Source organism: Grus americana, chromosome 3 (genome assembly GCF_028858705.1).
Source record: "Grus americana isolate bGruAme1 chromosome 3, bGruAme1.mat, whole genome shotgun sequence".
Classification (NCBI taxonomy): Eukaryota; Metazoa; Chordata; class Aves; order Gruiformes; family Gruidae; genus Grus; species Grus americana.
The window spans coordinates 10,821,621-10,849,212 of NC_072854.1; the positions used below are offsets into that span (position 1 = coordinate 10,821,621).

The window sequence follows — 27,592 nt, forward strand, 5'->3', positions numbered from 1 at the left end:
GGGGGCTGAGCAGCTCAGTGGGTCCCTGACCACTGGCAGGGCACTGTGGTGGGTCCCTGACCACTGGCAGGGCTCTGTCAGCTGCATGGGCTCTGGAAGAGGGTCCAGCTACAGTCATGGACCTTCCTGCTTCACCTCTCCTGCAAACGCTACGTGTTGCAGTGTGTAAGCAGATGAGGTCCCTGGTAGAACTGTATAGAAATGGATGCAGGAGCACACGCCGTGGAGCGATCCCAGCCTGAAACCCTGATGGTTGGTAAGGAGACATCCTCCCAGTGCAGGGCATGGCCCCGCGGCTGTTGGTGGACAGAGCAAGCTGGGTGAAGGTCTGCTTCTCTGCACCAACACCTCAGTTCACTCATCTCATGTCCTTCGTGGGTCAGGACTGGATACTCTGGTCCTTGTTTCACCTGTGAAACTCACTCATCATCCGTCAATTTAAATAATGCCTTTAGTGTTTAGCAGGATGGAAAAAAGTTACTTTTGATCATGCAGGCTTGCTGACTACCCAAGTAAGGTGTCGCGTGGTGGGTAGGACAGTCACCTTGACATCAAAACTGTCCCTCAAGGAGGAGAGATATTTGAACATAGGTCTACCCAGAGAAAGATGAGCTTGACCCCTTCCCAACCTTGTGAGTGACAGCTAACCCTCGATGTTAAGAATCAGTGTCATTTAGGTTGGAACGACCTCAGAAGATCACCTGGTCCAAGGGTGGGCTAATGTTCAGGTGAAACACCAGCATGAATTTCTTCTGAATTCACAGGCAGCTTGCAGTTTATCAAATCTCTGCTTGGTAGCAAATAACGCAAGCAGCAAAGAAAAAGAAAACCAAAACCTCTGGCTCTCCCCATGGGCTTTGTCATTCAGTGCTCTGCTCCCCAGAGACACAACCCACCTTCTCGGTGAAAGAGCTTTGGGTTACAGGGAAGGGGTTAACAAACCCCTCAGCAAATGAAGCATCATTAGAAAAAGCAGGACTGCTGCTTTCTAGGATCTACAACCCTTAGCCAAGGGATTCAACTTGCTGGAAATTGGTCCCAGAGATGTCACAAGCACCGCAGTAGCCCAGACAGTGTGGCTGAGCGCTGGCATGACACCTTTTGCAATGAGAGATTTTTGCTGAAAACATCTAATGGTGTCTTGAGAATGGTTGGTTTTTTATGTGTGTGTATTGGGTTTTTTTAACTTCAAGGCTATTATTTTTATAGCATCATTTTCAAGCACAACAGGAGTTGTCTAATCTGAGTTGTTTAAAATATAAAAAAGGCTGAAGAGCTTTATGAAAGACATCAGGAAATTCTGCAGAACAGTTATGAAAGTCACAAAGTCTGAAAAATTTAAATCCTGCAGAAATTATGGGCAAAACAATCCTGTTAGCATAGCTATTTGCGTATGATTTTGCAGACCTACCTTTTGTCCAGAAAAATATCATCGATTTGTGCTATCTACAGTGTTGCTGAGACACCTCAATCAGCCTATATCTGCAACAGTTCCCTCACCCAGAAATACACATTACAGACAGTCTCAAAATCACCTGGGCTTTACCCCTGTTGGACAAAGACTTAAAATATTATTAGATTGTATCTGCCCAACAATAATGACAATACCAGACAGTGGCTGTAGGGACAATACCCAGAGTCCAGAGGAGGCCACGAAGCTGATCGGAGGGCTGGAGCACCTCTCCTATGAGGACAGGCTGAGAGAGTTGGGGTTGTTCAGCCTGGAGAAGAGAAGGCTCCAGGGAGATCTTATAGCAGCCTTCCAGTACCTGAAGGGGCCTGCAAGAAAGCTGGAGAGGGACTGTTTATGAGGGCATGGAGTGATAGGACAAGAGGTAATGGTCTTAAGCTGAAAGAAGGTATATTTAAATTAGATATTAGGAGAAAATTCTTCACTGTGAGGGCAGTGAGGCACTGGACCAGGTTGCCCAGAGAGGTTGTGGAGGCCCCATCCCTGGAAGTGTTCAAGGCCAAGTTGGATGGGGCTTTGAGCAACCTGGTCTAGTGGAGGGTGTCCCTGCCCATGGCAGGGGGGTTGGAACTAGATGATCTTTGAGGTCCCTTCCAACCCAAACCATTCTATGATTCTATGACTCTATGATTATAATTTTATAAAGATTCAAATTAATACATTGTCCAACAAATGTTTCTGGGCAGGAAACCAATTTGTTCACAACCTTTACTTGAATTTGCTTCAGTTTATTGGTAGTAGGTTTGAGAAGCTGGGGACCGAAGCCTGGATATGGCCCCCGCTTCATTTCACAGAGCACACAGCGATCCTCAGTGCCACCCAGCAGTGATGCCAAGAGGCAAGTTGTAGCCAGTCCACTAACCCAGGCTGGAAAAGCCCACCAGCCCCGCAGCCCAGCCCCACTGCCGCTGCCTCCCCCATTCGTTTCACCCACCAATCTTGCAAATTTTGGCATGTGAGCACTTCCTGGGTTGCTTCTCTTTTTTTTTTTTTGGTTAATTTTTAAAGCACAGCTGCTGGATTGCCTTGCAAAATTAACAGGTGAGAATGCATATTTTCTTTGAGTTTATTAAAAACATTCATGTACAAAATTAACGTGGTCTGACAGTGGAAGAGCTGCGAGCTCTGAGATGAGTGTGTGACTACTTTATGAAATAGCCATCTGGGAATGCCTAATAAACAATTGCTTTTAATTTTAAACATCTGTATCTTTAACAATAAAAAGCAATCGATGTGGCCCTCCATCAGTCCTGGGCTTAAGCTTTAGTTGAGTAAGGACCGGCTGCAGCCTGAAACCTATCTTGTCTCTCCCTGCTTCTTTGCATGCCAGTAATTCTAGCCTTCTGTGGCTTGTCCTGGCTGATTTTCCCCTGAAACTTGATCCTTTTTCAACAGATCAAAGGAGCAAAATGAGAAACAAGAAACTTTTGCAGTGAAATTTCAGCCGCTGCAGCTTGCGCTGCGTCTCCAGTTTAATCGTCGCTCCCAGCCAGCCAGCTGCTGCCTGCAGAGGAGCGTGCCGGTGTTTCCACCCTCATGTCCTCATCCTTCTGGCACGGTTTGCCACATGGACACTCCTGCTTGGAGGGGGCCAACCTGCAAAAGGGCAGTGTTGTTCCTAATCACATAGTTTTACCAGTGCGACAGCAGGCATACAATTATGCCGATAATGAGAAGATTATGCTGATAAACTGACCTCCAGAGATAAACCGATAATAATTCCAAACTTTAACAAAGAGTTCCCGAGCTCAGTGTCACCAGCAGAGTGAATGAATACATTATTTACCCCTTGTCTCCTATGTGGAATAGGGGAACCCTGCTTGTGCACCACTCCCCACCCTGGTCCCTGCACGCTGGTGCGCTCCCAGGGCAGGAGGGACCCTGTGCTGGCACCAAATACACCCACCATCAGCCGCCCCGAGGAAGGGGCACGGCAGCTGCCCCGACCCCCACGGCACTTGCAGAGCCTTCAGCAGGGTGTAGGTAGTGGTCACGTAGGGGGCAAGCTAGGGAAGAAACCTTCGCTGGGCATTTCTGCAGGTGTGCGTAGAGCAATGGGGGTCCCTAAACCTGCCAGATTCCTACAACAAGCTCAAGGCTTCAACTCCTTTAAATGACTGCAGACACAGGTTTCTCATGATCACGTGGAAGAAATATGTCTGGCTTGTTTCTTTACCTAGTATGTGATATGTAAAATTTCAGAAGTTTATGTTTCAAATAAATCCTTAGCTAAGGGGAGTAAAAAGTGGCTGAAACCGATGTCTCAGAATACATAGTACCACTGCTACAGCCATGTCAGTCTAAGCATGCAAGTGAAGCACCCTGTCCTTCTTAGCTGCTTCCCTGGCACAATGAAGAATTAGGAACATTCTTAGATGAAGAATGTGCAGAGCAGGAATGGCTTTTTATTAAACCCAGTGGTACAGCTGGAAAAAACAGAGAAGCCTTCAGGTACCAAAGCCCTTCTTCCAGTCTGAAATCTTCCCAGCTAAATACAGGCTGAGAATGGTTGCTCTGAATTTCACATGACAGTGCTAAATCAGCAAGCCCACCCAAGAGGAGAGGCCACCGGTGTGTGGGAGCTGAGGCAGGCTGTTAGCAAGGAGCCCAGACATTAGGCACACCTTTGCTAAATTCCTAGCTGCAAGGTAATTACTACCATTTGCTTCCCTTTTTACCGTTTTACTGGTATATGTGTGTCTTCGTCGTGCCAGCATCTCATTCTAGTTAATCCTTAGCAGTGTTTTGAGTGAAATGCAGCAATTGCCACCAATGCAAAGTGTCCCATTGCCATCAGGAGGCACTGAGCTCATTTCTGTCCCTGGCTGAAGGGCTCCGTGTTTGGGAACACTTCAATAAAGACCAAACATGGGAGCGACACGCATCTTCCTGCCCACTGCCTCACGGTGGGAAGACGGGTTGGTACAAGGCTGTTTTGACATAAACTGTCCCCCATTCAGTCTCCTTGGTCCTCTAGATGCTGGTAGCTTTAGTGTCCCTCCCACCTGACTGTCAGAGAAAATGAAAATAAATGATGAGTACTTTTAGAATAGCCTGAAATTTGGAGTTTCCTTCAGATGCTCATGAGGGCATGGATGGTTTAAGCCCAAAACATACAGATTATTTTGTCCTCAGAATTAAAAAAAAAAAATGTATCTTCATCTTTCCGTCTCTGACATTGTTACACTTGCACACCAGGCAGTGATGTTCCTCAGTGTATTCATGGCTGATGAGGCTGAAAATACAAAGCGCCCATTTATTCTTATCAGGACCTTGAATGCAGAAGGCTGGATTTTCATCTATTTTTTTATTTTTACACATATAGTTTATCTATATCTAGCTATGCATGTACATTATGAAAAGCCCTGGTCTAAAACTCGCTCACTCAAGGCAGGGGAAAACTGGCTGTCACTAGAAGGGTCAGGCTGCTGCCATCAAACCCCAGAGCCTGCAAAGCAGGATCCGATTCTGCAGTCCTGGCTCGTTCTGCTGCGGTCAGAGGCAAGAGCCCCACAGAGCAAGGACTATAGGGTCATACCTCATTGTATAAAAACCCCCACTGAACAAGGGCTTAGGAGCAGGAGAAAAGCCTCTTCCAGGGCTGTCCCCTGCGAGAGCCTCCTCCCCACCTCCCAGGAGCCCTCGGTGGCTCTGGGAGCTGCCACCACCCTCCCCTTCCTGGGAGCAAGGAGGGAAAGGGACATTATCATGCAAACGAGCTCACCAGGAAATCCACTTTGTTTCCAAATTCCTATCTCCAGCCCTGCCACATCAAGCTTTGAATGCAGAAGAGGATGAATGGCCTAAAAGCATTTACTGCAAAAATCCCACCCACTAGTCCCCTTTACTTGGAAGCAAGATTTAGCACACACAAAACCCACACAGACTAGCAGGCTAGGGGAAAGATGTACACATACATTTCATATGTGCTTTAGGCACCAATCTAATATTCTTCCTGCTGCACTGCTACAGTTCAGTATAGGTATCGCATCAGTGCCTCCGGTTTTAACCCCCACTCTTACATCCCACCTTCTAGCATGAGTTCGAAAACAGATCTGCCCATATTATTATACGAAATGGTACTTGCTGCTGAATTATGGATGGATAATACACTGCTGACACATATAGGCACCTCTTACAGGTCACCGCAAACCCTCTTGCTTCATGGACCCTCTGAAGAACTGGAAAGAGGTCTGTTCTTCTGCACCGGACGTGAATGTCTAGCCATGAAACTTAATCTACCTGGCTGCTGCTTATCACAGACTGTGGCTTACCACTGTCACTGGGAGCAAACCTGAAGAAAACTCCTTGCTCTCAACATGAACTGGGAAAAATTCAAGGCAGCAGGGGGGAAGGGGGAGGAGCAACTTACTCCCTTCCTCTAGTGGCATTGAAAAAAAAGTCCATCCATTACCTCAGGCTACTCAAATCAAGTGTTTAAAGACATAGAATCATAGAACCATCGAGTGGCTTGGGCTGGAAGGGACCTTTAAAGATCACTTAGTCCAACCCCCCTGCCATGGGCAAGGACACCCTCCACTAGACCAGGTTTCCCAAAGGCCCATCCAGCCTGGCTGTGGACACTTCCAATGAAGGGGCATCTACAACTCCTCTCTGGGCAACGTGTTCCAGTGTCTCTCATATAGGTATGGCCTCCAGCTCCTAGACCTGATGATGTTGTGGTCACAACTGCCCTCACAAACTATCTCACTCTAATCTGTCCTCTCTGGAGTTGCTTACCCAGCTGTACCAAGGTGCTCAGACTCCCTCCCTAGACAACACTTCTCCCACACCTCCCTGCCTGCCGCAGCACAATGCCAGTGCCAGTGCTGGATCAGCCCAGCACTGATCCAGTTCAGCTCACCAGCCTGGCAGGGAACTGATGCTTCCCTGCATCAGCGGCTGGATGTGCCCAGCCACACATGGGACCATACCCTGCTCTTCCTTCTGACTGCCCAGGGCATGGAAAGGGCACACGTAGCCCTGACACCTCCCTTTTAGTCAGGTAAAACCGGGAGAGTGGATGCTCCCAGTGGGAATAGACCTGTGGTGGTGTGAGTCAGCCTGGTGGGAGGTGAGCAGGCATGGTGTTGGCAAAACCCATATTGCACAGTGTCACCTGCAAGTCCTTTCAGAGGGTGAGGACATCCCTTCCCAGGCAGTGGAGAGAGGTCCTCTGGAGCTGCCTTTTTCTGTCTGCAGGCAGTAAAGGGACCTTGGACAATTAGCTTAGATGAGATACTGTGCTGGTTTTGGCTGGGATAGAGTTAATTTTCTTCATTGTAGCTAGTATGAGGCTATGTTTTGGATTTGTGCTGGGAACAGCGTTGATAACACAGGGAAGTTTTCGTTACTGCTGAGCAGTAAAGAGCCAAGGCCTTTTCTGCTTCTCACACCACCCCAGCCGCAAGTAGGCTGGGGGTGCACGATCATAGAATCTTAAGGTTGGAAAAGATCTCTAGGATCATCAAGTCCAACCATCAACCCAACACCACCATGTCTACTAGACCATGTCCCGAAGTGCCATGTCTACACGCTTTTTGAACACCTCCAGGGATGGTGACTCCACCACCTCTCTGGGCAGCCTGTTCCAATGCCAGACCACCCTTTCAGTGAAGAAATTTTTCCTAATATCCAATCTAAATATCCCCTGGCGCAACCTGAGGCCATTTCTTCTTGTCCTTTCGCTAGTTAATTGGGAGAAGAGACCAACACTCACCTGGCTACAACCTCCTTTCAGGTAGTTGTAGAGACTAATAAGGTCTCCCCTCAGCCTCCTCTTCTCCAGGCTAAACAACCCCAGTTCCCTCTGCTGCTCCTCATAAGACCTGTGCTCCAGACCCTTCACCAGCTTTGTTGCCCTTCTCTGGACACGTTCCAGCACCTCAGTGTCCTTCTTGTACTGAGGGGCCCAAAACTGAACACAGTACTTGAGGTGAGGCCTCACCAGAGCCGAGTACAGGGGGACAATCACTGCCCTCCTCCTGCTGGCCACACTATTCCTGATACAAGCCAGGATGCTGTTGGCCTTCTTGGCCACCTGGGCACACTGCCGGCTCATGTTCAGCTGGCTGTTGACCAGCACCCCCAGGTCCTTTTCCGCCGGGCAGCTTTTCCAGCCACTCTTCCCCAAGCCTGTAGCGTTGCCTGGGGTTGTTGTGACCCAAGTGCAGGACCCGGCACTTGGCCTTGTTAAACCTCACACAGTTGACCTCGGCCCATCGATCCAGCCTGTCCAGATCCCTCTGCAGAGCCTTCCTACGTTCGAGCAGATCGATACTCCCACCCAATTTGGTGTCATCTGCAAACTTACTGAGGGTGCACTCAATGCCCTTGTCCAAATCATTGCTAAAGATATTAAACAAGAACGGCCCCAAGTCTGAGCCCTGGGGAACACCGTTTGTGACCGGCTACCAACTGGATTTAAGTTCATTCACCACAACTCTCTGGACTCGGCCTTCCAGCCAGTTTTTTTACCCAGCGAAGAGTGCACCTTGTCTAAGCCATGAGTCACCAGCTTCTCAAGACGATGGGAGGCAACACAGCCAGGACAGCTGACCCCAACTGACCAAAGGGATATCCCATACCATATGATGTCATGCTCAGCATATAAAGCTGGGGAAACAAGCAGGAAGGGGAGGACGTCTGGAGTGATGGCATCTGTCTTCCCAAGTAACCGTTAGGCATGATGGAGCCCTGCTTTCCTGGAGATGGCTGAACACCTGCGTGGTGAAGTGGTGAATGAATTCCTTGGTTTGCTTTGCTTGTGCACACAGCTTTTGCTTTACCTATTAAACTGTCTTTATCTCAACCTGTGAGTTTTCTCACTTTCACTCTTCCTATTCTGTCCCCCATTGTGCTGCGGGGGAGTGAGCGAGTGGCTACATGGTGCTCAGCTGCCGGCTGGCATTAAACCATGACAGATACATAACTTCAAGACTGCTGAAGTAAGCTGAAATCCTTCCCTTCCTTGAACTCCACATCTAAAGATGTCCACAAGGAACTCCAAAAGGTTTCAAAGAGACTCCTCTAGCAACAGATCTAAACCTTTCTCCAAAAGCTTCCTTGAAGTAGATGCTTATCAGCTTCTTCCACCCCACCCATGTCTGCTGGCTGTGAAGAAGGCTTGAATCGCTGACCTGGAGCATCTGTATCTTCACGCACACTCTGAGTTAGCCAGATCTGCACACAGTTTTTTCAGAGCTACAGGGGCAAAGGGCTTGTCTTAGATACATCCTTTAAAGTTAGCTCAATGGATTATTAATGCTATTTCCATTTACAAATATATGTCGTTACAGAACTAGCAAATCCAAAGAATTGGATTCACTAGTGCTACAGTCCACTAAAATATGCAGGATTAAACTGGGCCTTTTTTACTTTCTGCAGTCAAGGAATAAAATCTGTGAGTGATTTATAGTTAGTGACACCGATTCTAGTAAAATGCTTGCGGGCTTCCTCAAAGTACTTTTTTTTTTCCTCTTACTGCAGGGAGCTTGTGTCCATTCTTTACTGAATTGCTAAAACAGTCCAACACACTGTAAGGCAAATGGACCTAAATTTAGTTATTGCTGTAAAAACAGAAAGCCATGTAAGACATTGCTTCAAATTCTACTCACGCTTACATTCATGCAACCCCACTGTAGTATGTGGAGTTGCATGAGAGTTTAAAAAAAAATGACAAAAAAAGCAGTTTAATTTCAATGCATAGCGAGTATATTAAAACAAAACAAAACAAAACACATTTTGCCAAAGCTACCAAGGATTTTTACTGACATCTTTCTTCCACCAAAGATGACTTGCCCTTTTTTTGGCACACCCTACTGAGAACGCTTTCTAAACATAGAGTCTCCATTCCATCATGCAGGGACTAATTACAGCTGCTGTTGCTGTAGCTCCATAGGGGAGAAGGTGACACTGACCTTCCTTGGGTGGCTTCATTTTCAGGCTGCCACAGGGTGCAACCTGGTCTCAGGGTGGGAGTGCATAAGTGGACTCCTCACTTGGTCAGGGAACGATGGAAATGAATGGGCCTTTCAGTGAGGCTTTTCTACACTTCCAGGTTTTGCTACTAAGGATGCACCAATATCATCATGGGGCAAACTCCCTTGGTGGAGCTCTGGCTCCCACCAGAAGAAACATCTTTTGCAGAGGTTAAATTGGCCCGAACAGAGTAAGGGAATGTGCAACCTTTCCTCGACTGAAGATATCTGTGCAGGCATGTGGACACAGCCAGGAAAGCCTCTGCGTGCCCAGTAGTGTGCACAGAGACTGTGAGATGAGTTGGTTGTTGACCTTCCTTTGATGCTCTAACTTGCTTCCTGTCACCTCTTCTCCTGTCAAAAGGTTACAGAAAACAAACTGGGACCAGATGAACACAAGCTAGGGGACCAGAAGAAAGCAAGCAAGGGGAGGCCCACATGAAACCAATCCTGTCTGAATGCACACTGTGGGTTGTTGGGTGGCCTGGCCGGAGCTCAGGCACTTGGCTGGCCCCGGCGGTGGGCAGACCCTCCGTGTTAAACTTGGGCAGATGCAGTTAGGAGGTGGAGTTGGTCAGTGTGATGTCCTCACAGCATAGCCGACGTGGCCCTGGGGCGTCAGCCTGGCCATGTCAGGGTGGCTGAGTCAAGGAGGGTGGGACGAGCCACACCTCGTGTCCCCTCCGCCAAAGCGGTGACGCTAACGAGCAAGCATAGCAATGTGGCACAAAGCACAACCAGTTACAGCTCTGATCCCACCATCTGACCCCAACGGGTGGACTCACACATGGTGATCTCACTCTGTCGGCTTACTCACAGCTTCACAAGTAGCAGAGAAAGGTCACGCTCAGTTAAAACTGAAATGTGTTTTCTTGCAGCTTTTCCCCCTTGGGCCAGATGCTGTAGCCCCGAGTTGGGCAAAGGTCCAATTGGAAATAATGAATGTAATTACCTTGTAAGCACCTTAGTGGAAAATATTGGTATAGTTAATTATACAGGGATGCAATGGTAACTCATTTCCCAGTGTTTAAAATACAAATATTAATGTTTTCTCCTTCGGGGTTTTGAAAAGTTTAGTTATTGCTGCAGTCTAACAGAATTTATAAGTTTTGCAGCTATTGCAATCAATTTAAGGAAAAAGTTTGCAATGCTGATTTTAACATCACTGGCCGATATTGCATAGAACAGTGCTACGCTGCACAGAACTGGGCATTTGAGTGCCTCTGCAAGAATGAGGTCTTTGGCTGTGGCCCTTTAAACATCCAAACAGAGATTTTTTTCAAAGAATGTATTAGGACCAAAAAGTGATTTTGAGGTTCTCAAACTGGAAATAAGAAACTCACCCTTTGAATATCAAGAGAATTTAAATCCTTGGAGATGGATACCCAAAACTTGGGACTTAGGTACCTTTTAAGAAATCCTGACTAAATTGTCTAAGTGAGTTCTACAAGAGCTCTACTCCACTCTTGTGAGACCCCACCTGCGGTACTACATCCAGCTCTGGGGGCCCCAGTACAAGAAGGACATGGAGCAGTTGGAGAGAGTCCAGAGGAGGGCCACGAAGGCTGATCAGAGGGCTGGAGCACCTCTCCTATGAGGACAGGCTGAGAGAGTTGGGGTTGTTCAGCCTGGAGAAAAGAAGGCTCCGGGGAGATCTAATTGCGGCCTTCCAGTACCTGAAGGGGGGCCTACAGGAAAGATGGCGAGGGACTGTTTATCAGGGAGTGTAGTGACAGGACAAGGGGTAATGGGTTTAAGCTGAAGGAGGGTTGATTTAGATTAGATGTTAGAAAGAAATTCTTTACTGTGAGGATGGTGAGGCACTGGCACAGGTTGCCCAGAGAGGTTGTGGATGCCCCATCCCTGGAAGTGTTCAAGGCCAGGTTGGATGGGGCTTTGGGCTACCTGGTCTAGTGGAGGGTGTCCCTGCCAATGGCAGGGGGCTTGGAACTGGATGATCTTTGAGGTCCCTTCCAACCCAAACCATTCTATGATTCTGTGATTCTATGAAAATACCATATCTTCTGTTAAGGATCACAGGAAACAGCACAATAAACTCACGACATGGACTGAGCATGCACTCTAGTATTTGAAGTCTTCAAAACGCAAACCCAGGTATTTCCACACTATTTCTGATTGACTTACCAGTTGTGAAACAAGGAGCCCACTATTTCTATGTTAGTCTGTCAAAAAAGCCCCGTTGCTTTCAGTCGGCAGCTGGCAGAGCCCTCTGTGAACGAACGAGCAAAAAACCACTAAATGTGTTTTGCTGGCCTTGGTATTTGTTACCATCTCTGAACAACCCAGTGCACGCCAGCAGATATTCATAGGCCAGAAAAACAAAAGGCTCAACTCCTTTCTCACACCTCTGCAAAAGGAGTCAAGAGGATTTATAAAAATACAAAACTGCCCTGAAATTTCCCTTATAGGTACCCTAAGGGAGCTTTTCGGGGGGGGGGGGGGGGGGGGGGGGGGGAAGGGAGACATCAGCACTTTGGGCATAGACCTTATTGTTCAGCAAAAACTATGCAATGTATTTCACACCAGGCTACCTCTTCCGGCGGGAGCCGCTGCTGCAGGCAGCACCTGCCTGGGCACCCCAGCTACGGCAGGGAGCACACCTCAAAGCACAGAGACAGCGAGGGAAGGGGCAGGCGTGATGCCCTGCTGGGGACCCCTGACCTGGAGACTTTTTACATTGCTATGGGAATTAATGAGGCCAGCAATTAGGAAATCTAGCCAGGCAGATTAAGAGACTTCTGCAGTGCAAGCGCAGCCTCCTGCTTCTGGTTCACCAGCAACCCAAGCCTGTCCACACATCCTGCTGCAGCGAACAGGGGTATTCACTCCAAGCAAGGGGGGGGGGCGGCACTCAAAAACTGCTTTTATCTAAATATCGTGTTTTAAAAAAAGTCCTACTGCCTCTGCTGCTTTTCAGTTCTCTGCCTGTTTTGTTGCAACACAAGCCCAAACCTCACCCCAGCACCAAGAGGCAGAGATGGCAGCAGGAGCCTGGGCCCAAGCTCACCATGCACAAGGCACAGAGGCTGCTTGTGTTTAGCCGCAACAAGGATGGATTAGTCACCACCTTGAATTTTGAGTACACTTCCACATGACAGCTGAACAGAGAAGTTAAGAAAGCAGCTCCCCCAAAGGAAAATATAGCCACCACTCCTCTGAAAGCTGCCAGACAGGTAATTCAGCCCCTGGAGAAAGTACAAACTTGAGTTCAACACCATCCAGGTGTACTATTGCAAGCTGAGGACAGTCTCCATAAATCACAACGCTGCTCTCACAAGTGTCAGCATAGAATCTTTTAATACTTTACATAAAAAACTGCATACACAGTTCATAATTTTATGTAAACATTGTATACATCTCAGTTTTTGCCATGTCAGTTTATTAAAAACAAAACCAGAAACAGTCTCAGTACCACTGTTTAGGGAAGAGGGAGAAAAGTAAACAAACATAAATGGATACATTTGTTCTCTGAACCAGAGAAACACAAAGTTATTTTCACCTGGGCTGGCTACCCTGTGAAAATAAAGTTTTAAATAAACCTAGGTTCTTTAAATTGTCCTTTAGTATTAGTGTCTGATGTACCCACTGCATAAGAAACAGTGCTTTCACCCATTTTTTTTTCCAAGGCAAAAAGATACAGTGGTTTTATTTCATCTTGTGTTGCAATCACAATTTAAAACAAGACCCAGATGAGGTTACTGAGTAAGAATGGTTCCAATGCTACAGTGTTGTATGCAGATGACAAGTGCATCGAGTGTTTAATTTAAAAAAACAAAAATCCACCAAGTTGTGCAAAGTAATTTCTTTTGAAAAAAAACCCCCAACTTTTAAATAAACCCAAATCAACATACTTGCAGAAGACAACATTAAAGGAAGGAGCAGGCACCAAGATCATAATATGGCAATATCCTCCCCTTCCCCCTTGCTCATCCCGCCTCGTGCATCAGGAGGATGATGTTGAGCAAGGAGGACAGAGCAGTTCAGCTTTACTTTCCAGCCTGGTGGCTTCTGCAGCTGGAGTCAGTTCAAGGCTCGCGTTATCAGCAGGCATCAGTCACTCAGGGCAAGTTCCTTTGCACAACACAAGTCCCAGCTGGACACCCCCTCCCCACCTCACTTTAAATAAGCACCCCCTGCACTACCCCAGTTTGCACAAGACAGAAAAGGTAAGATATATACAGGCTTCGCTTGGGATGACCCTCCCCCTCAGTCTCGGTCTTCAGGGCACTAACTTCCACAGCAGGTCAGGCTCAGGCCGAAACATCTGCAGGAGAAGCGAGGATGCTGCAGGCAGCCCGGGAGATGCAGCCCCCTTCCCCAGCCTGCCTGGGGGGAGGCACATGCAGGCAGGAGGCAGAAGTCTCTTCGAGCATCTCAGCTCCATCGCTCTCCTCTTGCAAAAGAGAGGAGGCTGCCCAGGAGCTGGGAGCAGCAGGTGGTGGGCAGAGGGGAAGAGCCGGGTGCAATGTTTGCTCAGTCCAGTCCCAGCAGCTTTTTGTTGTTGAGAGTCCGCGATTAACTCGCGGGGGCCAGTGGTGGGAAAAGGCTTCTCCCCGCTTTATTCCCAAGACTCAGGGCATGCAATCCCCCCCTCCCTCTGTCCCCACGGCTAAGCCAGCACAACCCTTTTCAGCCAAGGCTGAGGGAGCACGCTCCCTCCCTTAGCCCCCACCCCGATTCATCGCCAGCCCCCAGCGGAGGGGGCAGGCAGATGCCATGTGCGTGCATAACCCAGCTCCTCTCCACCTGCCAACAGGTGACCCCAGCGCTGTGCCCAGCACCACGCTCCAGCCGCACCCTATAGGACTTTGCAGCAGTTGATGCAGCCATTCTGGGTGCCGTAGCGCTTCTGCAAGGCCGCCCGGGTGGCTGTCTCAAAGACCTCCCGGACACCCTCCTTGGTCTTGGCCGAGCACTCCAGGTAGTCGTAGGCCTGGATACGAATGGCCATGGCACGCCCATCCTCAGTGCGCACCGGCTCCTGCTTCATGCGGGCCAGCTCATTGCGCACATGCTCATCATTGCGCAGGTCTTTCTTGTTGGCCACCAGGATGATGGGGACGTTGGGGCAGAAGTGTTTGACTTCGGGCACCCACTTCTCTGGGATGTTCTCCAGTGAGTCCGGGCTGTCCACGGAGAAACACATGAGGATCACATCGGTGTCCGGGTAGGAAAGTGGGCGCAGGCGGTCATAGTCCTCCTGGCCAGCCGTGTCCCACAGGGCCAGCTCCACCTGCTTGCCATCCACCTCGATGTCAGCCACATAGTTCTCAAAGACAGTGGGCACGTAGACCTCGGGGAACTCATCCTTGCTGAAGACGATGAGGAGGCAAGTCTTGCCACAGGCACCGTCCCCCACCACCACCAGCTTCTTGCGGATGGCGGCCATGGCCAGGCTCGCCAAGCTGGCCTTGCCGTGCAGCAGGACGATGGCAGCGCCCTCCTCCCCGCGGCCGCCGCCTCCCCCTTCCTCTCGCTTCTCACAGGGCACCGTGGCGAGCCGAGCCCGCGCAGGCAGGCGGGCGCGCCCTCCTTTCTTCCCGCACCGCGCCTCCGTTCCCTGCCTCAGGGAGCGCTACGGCCGCAGCAAGCGCCGCTGGTCGCGCCCGGCTCAGCCCTTCACAGAGAAACCTCTGCCGCTACTGCCCAGACCTGACCGCTCCGCGCTGCCACTGCCGCAAGCTGCGGGCCGGCGCCGCTATTTAAAGGCGCTCGCGACTTTCTTAATATAGCCGGCCAATGAGAAGGCAGAGAGTGAGGTCATCCCTGGCGGAGAGCGCCGCGATTGGTGGAGGGCTGCGGGCGGGAGGCAGGCGGGGCGGGGGGAAGGGAAGGGGGGGGAGGGCGAGCGGCGTCCGGCCCGCGGCGGTGGCAGGACCGCGCCGGGGAGGGGGGGGACCGGGGGCGGGGACGGCTGGCGGTGACCGGGCCGGGCTGCGGGCATCGGGGCCGGTGGTTGGGGGATGGCCGGGGCAGGTAGTTGTGAGGCAGAGGGGCCGAGTAGGCCGGGCTGGGGGGCGGCGGGGCAGGGCCGTGAGGCGAGTGGGGCCGGGCTGTGAGGCGGCCTCCGCGGGGGGCTCACGGCGCTCGGCGGGCAGTGGTGCCGCACCTCCGGAGGAGCCCGGGGCAGGTTTCCCGGCCGCGCCGTGCCGCCGGAGAGGAGCCCCCCGCCCCCCCAGGTTTGTGCCGCCCTCCCGGCTCCGGGGTGGCGGCTTTGCGGCGGGGCAGGGCAGGGCAGGTCGGTCCCTGCCGTGGTCCCGTTTGCGCCGCCACCAGCCCCGCCGCTCGCGGTGACCGCTCTTAAGAGGCAGGACGAGCAACCCAGAAAAACAGGGGAAGCCGCTGCGTCCCAGAGGCAGCCTTTAAAGCCCAAGCAAAGTGGAACTGAGATTATTGCAGGCGGTTAAATAAAACAAAAGCCTTCGCTGGATATTACTGGAAAAACGCAGGGCTCGACCACTTTCCTTCCTTAAAGGAAAAAATTCATCATGTTTGTGTCTCTCTCCTGCCAGCTTTTGGCCAAAAAGCAATGGAGGAATTATAAACCAGGAGAAGTAGCAGACTTGAACTGAAATGCCCTTTTGGTCTCAATTTACAGAGATATCGGAAGTCACAGTAATGAAAAAATGTATGTGGAAAATAAATGAGCGCAAAGGACTGGAGTTTCAGATTGCTTGGAGGATAGGTTGTAAGTACGTTAGCATAAGCAGATGGCTCACGCTTGGTGCGTTAATAAAGCCGTGCATTGTAAAGTCTTACACTGAAATTACTGGTAGCAATCGCTATGTCTCTGTTGCAGCTATCGCTGTTTAACTGGGTGTTGTCTCAAGCTTTTTCCCTGCAAGCATTTTCACTGAAACAATGTCCTGTGGCTACTGCCTCTCAGGGTTGGATCCAAAGTGTCCTCTTTTGGTAGACAGCACTGGCGTTAGTGAATAGAACAAAAATGAGTGATTTGAACAATGTGATTGTTATTAAAAGTTGTATTTAAAAATAGCCACTTGAAGACCAGATGCACCACTGAGTATATCAAATTGCCTGACGAGTCACTTGCAGCAGGCTGTTACAGAAGCATGTGTCAATAGGGAAATGGTTCACTTATGGTTCACTTAATCCTAGACATTGAAATATAATTCATCTTCTGTGAGATTTTGGTAATTCCCATTTCTCCCTGTCAGAAGAGCATGTCCCTGGATAGTGATGGATGGATTTGTACCTTGATCTTACATAGTTTATACAGCATATTTTATGTGAACTGAACATAATAAATTCAAACTGATGTTTGAAAAAACCCAGAAGTAAAGTTAGCCATAGGCATCGGTGTTCTCCAGTACCTGTGGCTTTTTAAGGAGCTAAATTTCTGACTTGCATTGTCCCTTTACAATTGTTGTCACTGCTCACCGTTTTAAATTTTTCATGAAACAAAAAAAAAAGTTACCTATGTGGAAGTCTTCCCCATGCTGGGATATCCTTCTAGCAGTGGAGCATTGTTGGCTTGTAGTTATTTTCTCTATAAATATAATCACAAGCGTGTGGAAGCATTCTGATAGGCATTTAGAGTTTATTTCCTGTATAATGTCAGTCTTCTAAGTACATTAGCCATTCTAAGCCTCTTGAAGCTCTTCAGCAATATGAAATTGATGGTGGATTTTTCACTGGAGTTCAGAGCCACCTTGCGGCGGCCCAGCCAGCGTGGATGCTTACGTTCCTTACGGCTCCAAAGCTGGAAAGCTCCACCTGCGGGGTTATAGCAGGAAAAGCTGCAAGTACTTTATAGATCCTGAGAGGTGCTGCTGAAATATTCTTTTGAATAATTTTTTATCTGACTTCTGGGTGGCACGAAGAATCATGCCTGGATATCTGGTTTTGTCTTTTCATGAGCAAAGCACTTTGTTAAATAGAAAAATAATCATCCAAATGAGTAATTATGTTGATCATCTCATCAGTGCTGTGCCACGAAAGGTAGGGAAATACACAGCTCATTTCAAAACACACGGCTCTGTTGTTCACCCAGAGTGCTGCTAGCAATTATCTGTGTGCCTTGGCGTACAGTAAGCAAACTGTGTGGCCCACATTCATACTCTATAACTTTCAGAATTCAAAGCAGGGTGGCCTCATCCAAACTGTCTACTGGTCCCAACTTCCAAGCTATGCTAAGGAAATACTCTGTGAAGGTCCAGCTAACCCAGGTCAAATCCATACCAGGGGCTCTTCTTGTAACTGAACAGCACAGTTACAGTTCCAGCACACAATTATTGTCTGAGCTATAACTGCTTAATTTTCTAAAGAAGTCTTGCATCTGTACTCCTCCACAGAGTTACGCTGAAGACAAAAGGCCTGGTGTTTCACCTCTCATCTTGCAAGAAAGACTGCAGTAAAGTCTGTGTAATTCCTTGAGCTAGGGTTTCAAATGGGGGTTTTGTTGTTTTTTCCCAGAGGCTTTATATCTGGAGACCCAGCCCTGTGACTCACTTAGGCTGAGATCACACTCATTTCACTGTCCTAGGGTAGACTCCAGCGATGGACTCTGGAGGGAACACCACCTAATGTGTGGTTATCACACATTTACACTTAGATGTGTAATACCTGTGTCTTGGTCATGGCCTGGGTTTCATACTTAATGTAAATTTGCTACAAGCCACCTTTCTCCTGCAGTGGATTTAGCCTGTAAGTATCAGTGCACTGTGCGGTACCTGCCCTGAGCTGTCTAAGTGGAAGTGAAGACACCCTTAATTTAAATTGCCTTTTCAGTTATATGTATTTGCCTCTTCACTGGAGCATTCTTTCTTCAGCCCGTACATGGAAGCATGAAGTGAGCCAGTTTCGAGAACACTGGAAATCAGGGGTAGAGTTGTACATAGGAATCCTTTTCTCTTCCTGCTTGGATCCGTGCCTCAGGGAAAAAGGGGATCTGACCAGCACAGCAGTACTGCGAGTGCAACAGACAGAGGAACTGCAGCATTACTGTAAATGAGCACAGTGGATAATAACTTGTGGAAGTGCTTAGGCTTCCTTCTTGCGGTGCTGACTGAGAGCAGAGGTGGAAAACCTGGAATGAAAATAATGAAAATATTTTGGTGGCTTTTGCTGTCCTTAGGGAATTTCATACAGGACCAATTCTGTATTCAAGCATGGTCGTGGTCTGGAAGGCACCAAGGAGTGTAGCCAGCTCACATATTTTAGGGCTGATCTTGAACTTTATGTTGTATCTTTTATATTTTCTAATCAAATTTGCATGATATGTGTGGTGGGTTGAGCCTGACTGGGGCCAGGTGCCCACCAGAGCCGCTCTCTCACTCCCCTCATTCACCAAACAGGGGAGAAAAGGCATAACGAAATGCTTGCAGGTCGAGATAAGGACAGGGAGAGATCACTCACTAATTGTTGTCACGAGCAAAACAGACCAAACTTAGAGAGGGAATTCATCTAATTTATTACTAGGCAAAACAGAGTAGAGGAATGAGAAAATAAAATCAACTCTTAAAACACTTCCCCCCACCCCTCCCATCTTCCCGGGCTCAATTTCACTCCCGGCTTCAACCTTCCCCCCCCTCAGCGGCACAGGGGGACGGGGAGTGGGGGTTACGGTCAGTTCATCTCACGTTGTTTCTGCCGCTTCTTCCTCCTCAGGGGGAGGACTCCTCTCATCGTTCCCCTGCTCCAGCATGGAGTCCCTCTCACGGGGTGCAGACCTTCAGGAGCAAACTGCTCCAGCGTGGGGTCCCCCACGGGGTCACAAGTCCTGCCAGCAAACCTGCCCTGGCGTGGGCTCCCCTCTTCACGGGTCCACCGGTCCAGCCTGGAACTTGCTCCAGCGTGGGCTTCCCACGGGCCGCAGCCTCCTTCAGGTGCCTCCACCTGCTCCGGCGTGGGGTCCTCCACGGGCTGCAGGTGGAATCGCTACACCCCCTCATCCTTCCTCCATGGGCTGCAGGGGGACAGCCTGCTTCACCATGGCCTTCACCAGGGGCTGCAGGGGGATCTCTGCTCCGGCGCCTGGAGCTCCTCCTCCCCCTCCATCTGCACCGACCTTGGTGTCTGCAGAGTTTCTTACATCTTCTCACTCCTCTCTCCGGCTGCAAAAGCTCTCTCTCTCTAAGTGTTTTTCTTCTTCTTAAATATGTTATCACAGAGGCGCTGATTGGCTTGGCCTTGGCCAGCGGCGGGCCCGTCTTAGAGCCGGCTGGCATTGGCTCTATCAGACACAGGGGGAGCTTCTAGCAGCTTCTCACAGAAGCCACCCCTGTAGCCCCCCCGCCACCAAAACCTTGCCACGCAAACCCAACACAATATGCTAAACTATACTTTAAGCAAGCTGAAACTTCACTTCCAGTAATCCCTAAATGCACTCTTTAAGCAGAGCATTAGTTCTGCTGCACCACATACATCTGTATGACTGATGAAGAAAGTATGAAGTAGGAGAAAGAAGACACGACTTCTTTGCTTTCATTGCTTGTGCTGGTGGTTTTGAGATTAAAACTCAGCCTTTTGTTTTTTACTTGATTTAATCCAATTGGCATTTTTTGTTGCTGAGAAGACAATTCCAGTCAATTACTGGAGATTGTTTCCGGATTATATTCCCCCCCTGCTCATTTTGCTAAACAGATTTTCTAAAGGGCATGTCTGTAACTCAGATAATTTGTGTTCAAGCATAAATCTGTACCAAAAGCATGAAAGCTCAGTGGGGAAGGTAATCTTTCTCCTTTTTGTCAATAAGTAGGCAAGTAAGTACATTGCCTGCTGTGGCATAACGTGCTGAGGGAGCCGTATGTGCCAGGAATGGCATACTGAGTCCTGCACACTGGCTTGTACTGTAACGCTAGCAACAAGCATCCTGCAGTCCTCAGTGAAGTATGGAAAGCAAGAGCTAGCTAAATATGAGCAGTTTACAGGCTAGTGCTAAAAAGCTCTGAGTAGATGTGGGAGGACAGGCAGAAATGCTGTTTCTGTCTCTGTAAGCTGCTAAGAGTTTCTGGTATATATAGGAACCGGACCAGTTGTTGCATGTCACAGCAGGTCCATTGCTTTCCACTGTCCCTCAAGAAAAACAGAATTCAACTCTCAGATCCCCTTGTGATCAGGGCTGTCAGCAGAGAAGCCACACTGATGTCCCTAGAAACTGGAAAAGAGAAGATCATAGAATCATAGAATCATAGAATCATAGAATGGTTTGGGTTGGAAGGGACCTCAAAGATCATCTTGTTCCAACCCCCCTGCCATGGGCAGGGACACCCTCCACTAGACCACATTGCCCAAAGCCTCATCCAACCTGGCCTTAAAGATGAAAAAGACCTGTGTATATTCTTACAGAAGTTTAGGTTAAGCACAGTGCACGTGAAAGCACATCATCCCAAAGAAGAAATGTTGTCATGATCCTGAAGAGCTGCATGGGACCCACTGACATTGCTCTTCCAGGGAATAAGTGGGGCAAGTCAGAAGCTGATGACTTTAATTTTGTCAAATTCCTATGGCAAGACTGTCAGATTCATACTTGAATAGGAGTCAGGAAGGAAATACGGTCTGGCAGAGTAAAATTAGATCACCACAGAAAACTAAAGTGGCCTCAGGTCTTCAGGTGACTTCAAATAAAACAAAAACAAGTTCCTCATCCTTAGACTAAAATTTGTACACCTAAAACCCCTCATCTCAGTTGAGGAACTCTTCTGTAGCTGTATGAAATAAATGGGCTGACCACATAACTATACTAATCAGCAGTATCTGCATCACCAATAATGCATTTGGAAACATTGCCTTCCCTCTGCAGAGAGACCAAATTAATTTACCCCAGTTGCCTTTGTTCTCAGTTTTTAGTGGTTGCAGACATCTTGTAGTCTTTACCTACCAGGAAAACTGAGACAGAGAGAGCAGAAATGGCTTGTCCAATGCCAACAAGATATCAGGGAGTTCAGTCTTCATCTCTGGGGTTCAAGATAATATCCTTAACACTGGGCACTTCTTTCTTTTTAGAATCTCCAGTTGATAGACTTCATTTCACTACTTTGAGGATGATCAAACACTGGAAAAGGCTGCCTGGAGAGACTGTGGAATCTCCATCCTTGGACACATTCAAAACCCAACTGGACACAGTCCTGAGCAGTCTGCTGTAGTTGATCCTGCTCTGAGCAGGGCAGGGTGGACTAGATGGTCCCTTCCCACCTCATCCATTCTTTGATTCTGCAATTCATTTCTCTACAGTGCCTCAGCAGATCTGGAAAGGGGAGTCATGAGGATCTGTCTAGCAAGTCTACTGGTTTACACCCTAGCACTGTCAGCCCCACACACAGAAGCAGTTTGGCACACTCAATACTGAAATGCTCACTCAGGTTGAGCCTTTTGCAATAGGAACGAGGAAATTTCTAAAGTAAACATGCTATGAATTGTTAATGAATTGTGTAACTTCCACTTTATTGCCAGTAAAGTAGGTTTCTTTAAAAAACAATGATGTCATCAGATTCTCTTTGTAGATTGGTTGGCTATATTAAGAAACATCGGCCTATTCCTTTAAATACTGTGATTGTCATGATAGCCTTTGAAGAGTGGTGGTAAGTTCTCTCTGCAGGAGAACCAGGGACCTAAGGAAGCTGAGGTGGCAACAATATTAGTAGAAACCAATCTAATACTCAACATCAAGAAAGAGAAGAAGGTCCATACTGAAAATTACTATCCTGTAAGTATAAAAATTCTATCTCATATAAATTAATCGTGAATATATGAAGACTGAGAACACTTTCTTAAGTCCCACATAACAACATCTATGAGCAAAGGCACCATGGACTTACACAGGATAGCTATCGCCATTGGTAGAATTCTACTAACAGGCCATGGCAGGAAAAATATAGTGAATAATACTGATTTGGGTAGTTGCTCAGTACAGTGGTTTATATTCCATCTCATTCACAAAATTAAGTCATTCAATCTAGAAAATGAAATCTGTTATGGACTGAACACTGACCATAAACAATGTATGAGATGATAAAACAGAAATATAGGGCACGTCAGGAATCTTGGTTACATCCAGACTTGGTTTATACCTTCATTTTTTGGTCTATAATAATAGTCAAGAGCAAAGTACTCACACTTTCAGAAGATTCTGATACCAGAGAAATTAAAAGGGGAGAAAATAGGGAATGAAGGTAAGACAGCAGTATGGAGAGAAAAGAGGAGATAAGAGGAAGGATTCCAAACTAATGGAATTTCTCTCCTCTTCTCCTTTTACCCTCCACAAAAGCTGAAAAAAAAAAAAAAAAAGGCCAGCATGGGAATAATCTATTTTGTACTTCATCTTGTTTTTTCAAGGAATGGCTGCTCTTAGGAGAAAGCTAACTGTAGTCGGAGATGACCGCTGTGGTAAGACATGCTCCCTCTTTGCTCTGCGTCACGAACAGCTTCCCAAGTCCTGTGAGCCAACCCTGTTCGATGCTTACACCACTGACATAGAAGTAGACAGGAAGGAGATGAAACTAATTCTTTTCAATGTGGCAGGGAAGAATGAATTCAGTTACCAAAATCTCCGCTCAGTGTTCTACAAGGACACCGACGTTATTTTAATGTGCTTCTCCGTGGACAGGCCTGACTGACAGCAAAACATCCTTGATTTTTGGGTTCCAGAAATTGAACTCTTCTGCTCCAGAGTACCTATTATGCTGGTGGCTACCAAGACAGAACTAAGGAGTGATGAAGGTATGAAGAAGCAGCTAACTCCAGGCAAAGAGCCAATTAACACTACAGAAGGAAAAGCTTTAGCTGCCAGCATTGGGGCATATGCTTACCTGGAGTGTTCTGCCAAGACAAAAGAAGGTGTTGATATAGCCCTGGAGATTATTAGCCAATGTGCATTAAATGAGAAAAGAAGGAGAAAGACGTACTACAGGTGCTGCCAAATTTTGTAAGAGGAGAGAACATTATTTTGTTGTTGGATTTCATCATGTGGAAAGATAAGTAGATGTTTTTTGTTGCTGTAGCATGGATGCTATAAGGGCTGCTATAAGGGCTGCTTTTATGTTATAGGACAAAAAAAACCCCTTATGTCCGCAAAGTGCCACACTGGAAAAGTTAGATTGGTTTCCTTCTCTACCTCCAAAACAGGCTGAAGACCACAATTCCAGATTTGAGTTGAGTACTCATCTTGAGAAAGGGAAATGACTAAGCAACAGTTCTCCACAGAGATTTTTTGATCAAGGGAGATACACACAGACTAGGACAGGAACCTAAAGCAGAACTACTGGGACAAGCACAAGAACATGTTGCTCAGTGAATCTAATCCTGGCTTCCTGGTTGCAAGGCTTAGTGGCAAGCAGCTGTGCTGACAAGGGTTCCTAGTATGCACTCCCTTCCATACACTTCCTTGAAGGATGTCCTTAAGGAAGGGAGTCACCACACACATGCACAGATGTATCCAATAGTCTGCTGTGCTAATAGCAGTGGGTTTCTCACTGGCAGAACAGGTCTGACTTTCTCTAGGATTCATTTGTAGAGCTGGCCTGGGCTTGGTTCCACAAATGCATCAGGAATGCAATGTGTAGCATAGGGTACAATAAAGGCAGTGCTATCTCCACCTCTTCTTCAGGCACGGGTAAATTAACTGGGGTAAAACAGCCTAGCTCTGGGGTAGGATAATCCAGTTCTTGATAGAATTCCTACCTTAAAAGAAGAGAAGTAAAAAGACCAGACTTAAGTTTCTAAACCTCTTTGTCCTTACGGTCTGAATGTATCTTAAATCTTTCTGCCTTTCCTTAGCACATGCAGACAGAAGACATGAAGTAAAGGGAATGCCAACAACCACGCTCTCAGCTTTGCAAGTCATTAACAATCTGGAAAGAGACAGAAACATGTTGTTGACCTAAGCAGAAAATCTCAGAGAGGCACAGAGATGGACCAAAATGGAAAGACTTTGGGTGCATCTCCATACTCCTCCCTTCTCTGAAGCACTGATTGCTGGCAGCCCAAGGAACTGAGTTATGGACTGACATTAAAGGTGCAAGTCTGGGAGCAGGCAAATAATGTGACTGCAGGATTTGAAGGCACATGCTGTAACACAGTAAGTGGACAGAAAAACGTTTTAAGGTAAACTTCTGATCCTGAAGTAAACGTACAGGGCCAATTGAGCATAACTGCCGTGATTTAAGAGAACATGGAAGTCTATCACTTTCTTTTGCTGACTTCCTCAGTGGTGGTTTCATCAATCCGGCAGCTTGGTTACAGTTTCCCAGGGGGAAACTAAATGAGAGTAAACACAAATTTCTAAACTAACTTTTCCAGGTGAGAGACCTAATAAAATACACACTTAAGATTTTTTCTTACCCATTCTTCCCATCAGTATTTGTCTATTGATGATATCATGGGTAGAAATACTGAGGTTGGACAAGTATTCATTATTGGAGGGGTTGCTGCTTTCCTTCTACATCACTTTTTAGTAGCAGTTTTGAAGTCCACAATCACACTGTGGCATAATAACAAATACTTCAAGGATGACACTTTACATTTCCAAAAGTACCTTCCTTCCAAGAATCTCCGAGCACTTTTCAACATGAATTACCAACCCACCTCTTGGTGATAAGTAGGCGTTACTTCCATTTTCAAAACTGAGAAACTTAAACTGCTGCCTAAAGTGACTGTGAACCATCTACTTCTTGGAGCTTTCTTTTTCTTGACTTGTTTTCCATGCCCTTTCCCTTTTCCCTCCTGGACCATTCTTAACCTCAATTTCCTCTCTTCTCTGCCTATAATAATCCCCTTGACACAAGCTGGTATTGTACCCAAACTTTAAAACTATTCTCCCCATGCCACTTGCTGTGAGTGTGCGCTGTGCGTTAAGTGCTCTCCCGATTCAGGTAATAACATACTTTAGTGCATTTCAAAGAGCTGCATTTATGTAGATAGGTTTAAATTGTTATTTCCATTTTATATGTGTATGTGTGGGTGGGGAGGGTTAGACTGCAGATTAGTTAAAGAACACAAGTGTCTCAGATGCCTCTGATGTGGGATATTGAATCTGAGAGAGGCAGTTTTGCAGAGATGCTAAGCACTTGCTGCTCCCACTACTTGGAAAGTTCAGACCACTTTGGTGAATCTGAGCTTACGCTGCCTTTTGCTCAGTAGGACACTGCTCAGCCTATTGATTGACGTCTGTTTTCAATCTAAATAAACAAGTATTTTTCTCCAGAAGGGTGCTTTGTTCAAGATAAGGGTAACTGGTTTCACTCCCAGTATTCACTGTACGTATCTCTGAATTAAACTGTCGTTACACTGATCTTAGTTTCTATTTCTTAACGTTAACCTTTTTATTGTTTTTATGTGAGAGAAAAAGTTGACAATCTCTTTCTACTGCATACTCCTCTGCAACTGGAAAAGAGAAATCCGTGGGAGGTTTTTCATCATCCTTTTGCTAAAGCTGCATAAATTCTCTTTTTGCCACTTTTTTGTCAAAAAATGCAAATGCTCCTCCTCTTTATCCGTCTCAGAGCACTTTTACAAGAGCAAGTTACTATGTGGCTGTTCAAGAAATCCATTGGACAGTTGTGCATATTCTAGGGCATCTGGCTCCCATGAGAAAACCACAGACTGGACAGTTTTTGTATTTTTTTGTATTTTAGCATTGTGATTCGGAAAGAAAGGGATATAGCGCAGTAGTCAGGATATTAGCTTACGACATCTGTATCTGGGGTTGCTTCTCTATTCCACTGCAAGCTACAGTCTGCATGATCATACAGAAGAGATGGTGCACGTCTGCACTGCAAAGCAGCTGGAAGGAAGCAGCCCCCCCATAGCAGCATGGAGCTGGATGGGTGCGAGTTCATCCTTCCCATTTAAGACTGTGTCTTTCGGAAGCTTTGCAGCCTGCAGATGTTAGGCTTCCAACACCAGGCCTGCTGGGATGGTGGTTGTACTCATGCATGTGAAGAGCTCGGATATTAGCTGTGGGACAGCTGGAAAATCTGTATGAGACTGACACTGGGAAATTGATTCATGCCCATATCTTAAACCTGGAGCAAAAAATCAATGGTGATGAATCCATATAGAAGCAAACTGCCAGCAGTCAATAGCCAGGCTAGACTGGAGCCAGAAGTGCTATCCTCTAATACAAATCTTTATTCCAGTGTTGGAGGGGAGGGGAGAAGGAAAGGGAGAGAGAGAGAGGAAAGGAAAAATCACAATTTATTTTTTTTTTTTTTTACTTTTGTGAATTTAAGTATTAAATATGACTTTTTATTAAGGAAAATAAAAAGCAAAGGAAAGAAGTACTGTGGAAGAGATGATGGAAATTAACTGAACATTCTCGTACCATTCAACAGAGCCATTTCTAAGATGAAATATGCTGTTTACTCCCCACCACAACAGTTTAAGACAGATGTCCAATTGAAACAGCAGGGGAATTTATACTATATTAGGTGAAGATGATGATATGCATTGCAATTAAATAAGAGCTTCTTTGTGATTTCAGTGAAGCAAATATGCAAATAAATTATATTGATGTCTTTCAGTAGAGATAAAGAGAAAGAAAGAAAGAAAGAAAGAAAGAAAGAAAGAAAGAGAAAGAAAGACCAGTATGTAACAACAATAAGGCAATATGTGAGAGCAATTTTCCATTTTCAGTGCAAAGATAGTTTATGTATTTCATGCAATAGCGTTATAGTAACCTGCATGCCTAAGAATGTTGTCCAGACAAGGTTTGTAGACAAGCTGATTTTGTTGGGAAAAAGACAGACTCCTGGACACTCATGTCTTCAAACTTCTCTTCCAGACCTCATCTGATAAAGGACATGACATCTCCCTTTAAAGCTCTACATACTGTGATAAGCCATGAAAGCTGTGGCAATCCAGAATGTGTTTTGTACAGACATTTAGGCAGAACCTGTAAGCTTCAGTAACATCTACAAAGTGACATTTCAGTAGCACTTTAGCAAAAACCTACCTGCACAGCACACAGTACAGGCTTTGGAAAGAAGAGAAGTTTGAAACCAAAAAAAAAGCCCCATGTCTTCCTTTTCATTGCCCGTTTCAGGAATGGAGTGGAGAGCGGGTAATATGTCTTGCTTAGCAAGACCATTCTCCATTTTGTATTAGTTCCCTGCGTAAATGTCTTCCTATGGACAATCTATCAATCTACCTACTAATTCGTCTG

The 27,592-nt window shown here is 47.0% G+C and overlaps 3 protein-coding genes across 3 annotated transcripts in view; 1 reads left to right on the forward strand and 2 right to left on the reverse strand.

The window, feature by feature from the left end:
• Positions 1 to 12,749: 12,749 nt before the first annotated feature.
• On the reverse strand, positions 12,750 to 15,152 carry RHOB (ras homolog family member B). The gene has a single exon (XM_054822148.1). The coding sequence runs from the start codon at positions 14,858 to 14,860 to the stop codon at positions 14,270 to 14,272; it is 591 nt and encodes a 196-aa protein (XP_054678123.1). The 5' UTR covers positions 14,861 to 15,152; the 3' UTR covers positions 12,750 to 14,269.
• Positions 15,153 to 20,602: 5,450 nt separating this feature from the next.
• The window catches only part of LOC129205062 (b(0,+)-type amino acid transporter 1-like), a 37,752-nt gene continuing 30,762 nt past the window's right edge, over positions 20,603 to 27,592 (reverse strand). Inside the window, exon 7 of the transcript XR_008576588.1 lies at positions 20,603 to 20,657. The gene's annotated coding sequence lies outside the window, so the exon portion shown is untranslated. The remainder of the gene's footprint in view (positions 20,658 to 27,592) is intronic.
• On the forward strand, positions 21,969 to 25,632 carry LOC129205064 (ras-like GTP-binding protein RHO). Its single transcript, XM_054822076.1, is given in 2 exon segments — positions 21,969 to 22,138; positions 22,768 to 25,632. A coding segment is annotated over 1 exon segment (591 nt). The 5' UTR covers positions 21,969 to 22,138; positions 22,768 to 22,769; the 3' UTR covers positions 23,361 to 25,632.